General features: G+C 44.7%; 1 protein-coding gene across 3 annotated transcripts; it reads left to right on the top strand.

The window, feature by feature from the left end:
* Positions 1-449: 449 nt before the first annotated feature.
* On the top strand, positions 450-3,901 carry LOC133903843 (protein Rf1, mitochondrial-like). Of its 3 annotated transcripts, XM_062345310.1 has the most exons (3): positions 450-1,859; positions 2,163-3,352; positions 3,453-3,901. In XM_062345310.1, exons 1-2 carry the CDS (start codon positions 838-840, stop codon positions 3,199-3,201), a joined length of 2,061 nt encoding a protein of 686 aa, XP_062201294.1. In that variant the 5' UTR covers positions 450-837; the 3' UTR covers positions 3,202-3,352; positions 3,453-3,901. The 3 variants fall into 3 exon arrangements, with proteins under 3 accessions (XP_062201294.1, XP_062201293.1, XP_062201292.1); XM_062345309.1 differs by having other exon boundaries at positions 451-3,352; positions 3,547-3,901; XM_062345308.1 differs by having other exon boundaries at positions 451-3,352.
* Positions 3,902-4,172: the final 271 nt, after the last annotated feature.

Raw genomic sequence — 4,172 nt, 5'->3', positions numbered from 1 at the left:
TTGTAAGCCAAGAAATTATATATGTAAAAACAGGCAGCTTGTCAATTGGATGATATCCTCAGCCAGACAATCTCAACTCTCACCAATTCGTGCTGTGGAGCCAGCCAACGGAGTAGGAGCTCGCTTGCGGCAATCTAGATACAAATTACTCGCTCTAGGCACAGATGCGTAGCATGTTGAAGGTCTATCTTATTTATCTTTAAAACACAACTTTAACTACTATTTTTTTATTATATATTTATACATAGCAAACTTATACTATGAACTGCTTTCGAAAACAACTATTCAGACTCAATAAATAAAAATAATTTGCGATTAAGATTCGGATTAGTTGAAAAAACATAATTTACTTATGACCGGTTTCCAAAGAGGGATTGAGCAAAATTGCATACCTTTCACGTCTCATTGCAACATTATGGTAGTTTGTGGGTGTTTGCCACAGCTCCAGCTCCCAATTTCGCTACGGATTTACGATAAACGAGTACAACACTTGTTTTGTTGGAAACCGAAACAAAAGGAAAGCAACTCGAAAAACGGACAGCCTCCATGACTACTCCACCCTGCATTTCTTTCGCTCCCCTCCTCGGATTCGCTCCCGTCAGCCGCCACGCCACGCCCGCGCGCGCACGCTCCCGCCGCCGCCGTCCTCCCATCGCGCCGCCTCCCCAAGCGGCGCCCGGCGCGTATCCTGCCCATTGCGGCTGCAGCGCTGGAGCACGGCCGCGGCAGCGGCATCACGCCGCCGCCGCTACCCACCCCGACCCGCCGCCGCCGCCCTCCTCTCTATAGATTCCCCGCGCCTCGCCGCCGCTCCCGCCTCCCCGTCGGGCCGGGTATATGTTCCGTCGCCCCCTTCCCTCCGGCGGCGTCCTGTTGGAGCACATCGTCGTAGATCGGTACCGCGCGGGGGACATCGGCGCCAAGGACGCGCTCCACCTGTTCGACGAATTGCTCCCGCAGGCCAGGCCCGCGTCGATCCGCGCCATCAACTGCCTCCTCGCCGTCGTCGCGCGCGATGGCCCCGCGCTCGCCGTCTCCCTCTTCAACCGCGTCGCCAGGGCCGGCGCCGAGAAGGTGGCGCCCACCGTGCACACCTACGGCCTCCTCGTCCGCTGCTGCCGCCGCCTGGGCTGCCTGGACCTCGGCTTCGCCGCCCTTGGCCGCATCCTCAAGACTGGCTGGAGGGCAGAGACGATCACCTTCACCGACCTGCTCAGGGCCCTCTGCGCTCAGAAGAAGACCGGGGACGCGATGGACATCGTGCTCCGGCAGATGCCTGAGCTTGACTGCACGCCCAATGACTTCTCCTACTCCGTTCTTTTCAAGGGGCTCTGCGATGAGAAGAAGAGTGAGAAGGCTCTAGAGCTGCTCTACATGATGGATGATGATGCCGATAGCTGCCCTCCTACTGTGGTGTCGTTCAACACTATCATCGATGGTTTCTGTAAACAGGGTGAGCTAGAGAAAGCTTTCACCCTGTTTCATAAAATGCTGGAACGTGGGATGTCACCAAATCTTGTAACTTACAGCTCGATCATTGATGGTCTGTGCAAAGCTCAAGCAATGGACAAGGCTGAGATGTTCCTTCGTAGGATGATTGAAGATGATGTGATGCCGGACTGCACCACATATACTACTCTTTTGCATGGATATTGCTCCTTTGGACAATGGGAAGAGGTTGATAGAATCTTGGAAGAAATGTACCGAGCTTGTATTGAACCAGATATTGTTACCAATACCGTGGTGATGAAATATTATTGCAAGAATGGACGATGTGCTGAAGCTAGAAAGATTTTTGATTCTATGATCCAGAGAGGCCAAAAACTAGATGCCACTACCTACAGCGTTCTCCTTCATGGGTATGCCGCTAAAGGATCTCTTGTTGATATGCATAATCTCTTTGATGTGATGGTAGAAAATCATGTTGTACGTGATCATCATGTCTTCAACATTTTGATATGTGCATATGTTAAGCATGATATGGTTGATGATGCAATGCTTATATTTGACAAAATGCTGCATCAAGGATTGAGACCTGATGTAGTCACCTATGGAACATTAGTAGAGCTATTTTGCAAGATAGGCCAACTGGATAATGCTATGTCCCTATTCAATCGGATGATCGGTGACGGATTGCATCCTAATATTATAATTTTTAACAGCCTAATTCATGGCTTTTGTACCTGTGGCAATTGGGAGAAGGCTGAGGCATTATATTCTGAAATGTTGAATAGAGGTATCCATCCTGACATCGTGTTCTTCAATACCATAATGGGCAAACTGTGCAAAGCAAGAATGGTTATGGAAGCCCAAAGTCTTTTTGACGATATGGAACTTGCAGGGGAGAAGCCTAATGTCATTACCTATACTACACTGATAAATGGTTATTGCTTAGCTGGTAAGATGCATGAAGCGATGAGATTGCTTGATGTTATGGTTTCGATTGGCTTGAAACCTGGTGCTTTTACCTTTGATACATTGATTAATGGCTTCTGCACAATTGGAATGATACAAGAAGCATTAACCTTGTTCAGGGAAATGTCGAACACAGGAATTAAGCCTGGAACTGTCACATGTAGCATAATACTACATGCGTTATTTCAGAGTGGTAAGGCTGTTTCTGCAAGGATACTCTATCTCAAGATGATCATCAATAAAACACCGTTGGATGTTATCACATGCTGCATAATTCTCAGAGGACTTTGCAAAAATAATTGTGTTGATGAAGCACTCGAAATGTTCCGGAAGCTATGTTTCATGGGTATTCAACTGGAAATTGGGACTTTAAATATAATGATCGACACACTGCTTAAAGGTGGCAGAAAGAAAGAGGCCATGGATTTATTTACTTCTATCTTGGACAATGGTTTGGTGCCTGATGTTGTGACCTACAGCTTAGTGATGGTACATCTTATAGAAGAAGGGTTGTTAGAAGAGTCTGATAATTTATTTCTATACATGCAGAAGAATGGTTGTGCTCCTGACTCCCGTATGCTAAATTCTGTAGTTAGGAGGCTATTGCAGATAGGTGAGGTAAGCAAAGCAGGGGTTTACCTCTCCATAATTGATGAGAATCACTTCTCCCTAGAAGCTTCTACCTCTTCCCTGTTGACATCTGTTTTCTCTGAGGGGAAATATCAACACCATCAGAAGTTCCTCCCAGAAAAATATTGGTCTTCTATGGAATCCACAAATGGATGAAACTTTGTGTAGCTATGGTATACTGATTAGACATTATTGACGGTGGGGCCTTATGGGGAATGTCCTGGCTCAATAGGGGCAGGACAGCCCCCACTTTAAGTGTTAATTGAGGAGATATTTTTGTCTCTGTAAGCGAAGTGTAAATTTGAAGGTACACTCAAAATCTCCCTCAGACCTTTTCTTTTTAGTAATTTTAAGTCTGAGCTGCACATAAGCGATTACCCTTACAGCTGTTTTTCCCCTTCTTATAGGTAAATTCAATACCCTGTAACTAATTGCGTGAATGCTGCTAGCCATTAGGCATAGATGGATGAGCTTCACTATTGGCTATTTTTTTCATTGCAGATGTTTAGATATGCATTAGCATTCTGAAGGAAGGATTTCAGGTTCTTTCTCATCCCTCCTGATGAGGCATAAAGGAATCTGTAACTAGAATTTCAGAGCTTACTACAACTTTTTTTAGTTTCAGATTTGCTGTCTTTTAGAGCCATTAATTTTGACACAAATCCAGCAATAGTGTGAATTATTTCAATTTTGAATCAGTTAACTCAAGCTAGACATAAATATCCTTTTTTTTATACAATATAACTGATTTTTTCTTCTTCTAGTCAATCCTCTGTTTCTGACTTGTATATACATTGCGACATTGCTGGTTGTATGTTGCTGATAGACTGAGAGTAGTATTCATTTGTTTCCTCCAGATATTCATTTGATGTCTTGGTAGTCTGACTCTATGCGCATGTAAAATAACTTTTCCCTCCTTATTTTTGAGATAATCGGTCATTACAGCTCCAACTGATTTGTGCAATCGACAAGAAATTAAGAGGGCCTCATGCAGTATTTGATTATCAGGAAAAAGTTGTTATGAATAAAGATTGAAATATAATTGCTGCTTTCACAAGTTATCTGAGGCTGTTTTCTTGGCAGTGGACAGGCATTCGAGTCAGTATGCAAGTGTACATGTCAGTAGA

This window comes from Phragmites australis, chromosome 21 (assembly GCF_958298935.1).
Source record: "Phragmites australis chromosome 21, lpPhrAust1.1, whole genome shotgun sequence".
NCBI lineage: Eukaryota > Viridiplantae > Streptophyta > Magnoliopsida > Poales > Poaceae > Phragmites > Phragmites australis.
The sequence above is the reverse complement of the archived record's forward strand: the minus strand, read 5'-3'. Positions and strand labels throughout refer to the sequence as shown.

Coding starts and splice junctions, on each gene's coding strand:
- LOC133903843 (XM_062345309.1), top strand. CDS start 838: ATGTTCCGTCGCCCCCTTCCCTCCGGCGGCGTCCTGTTGGAGCACATC.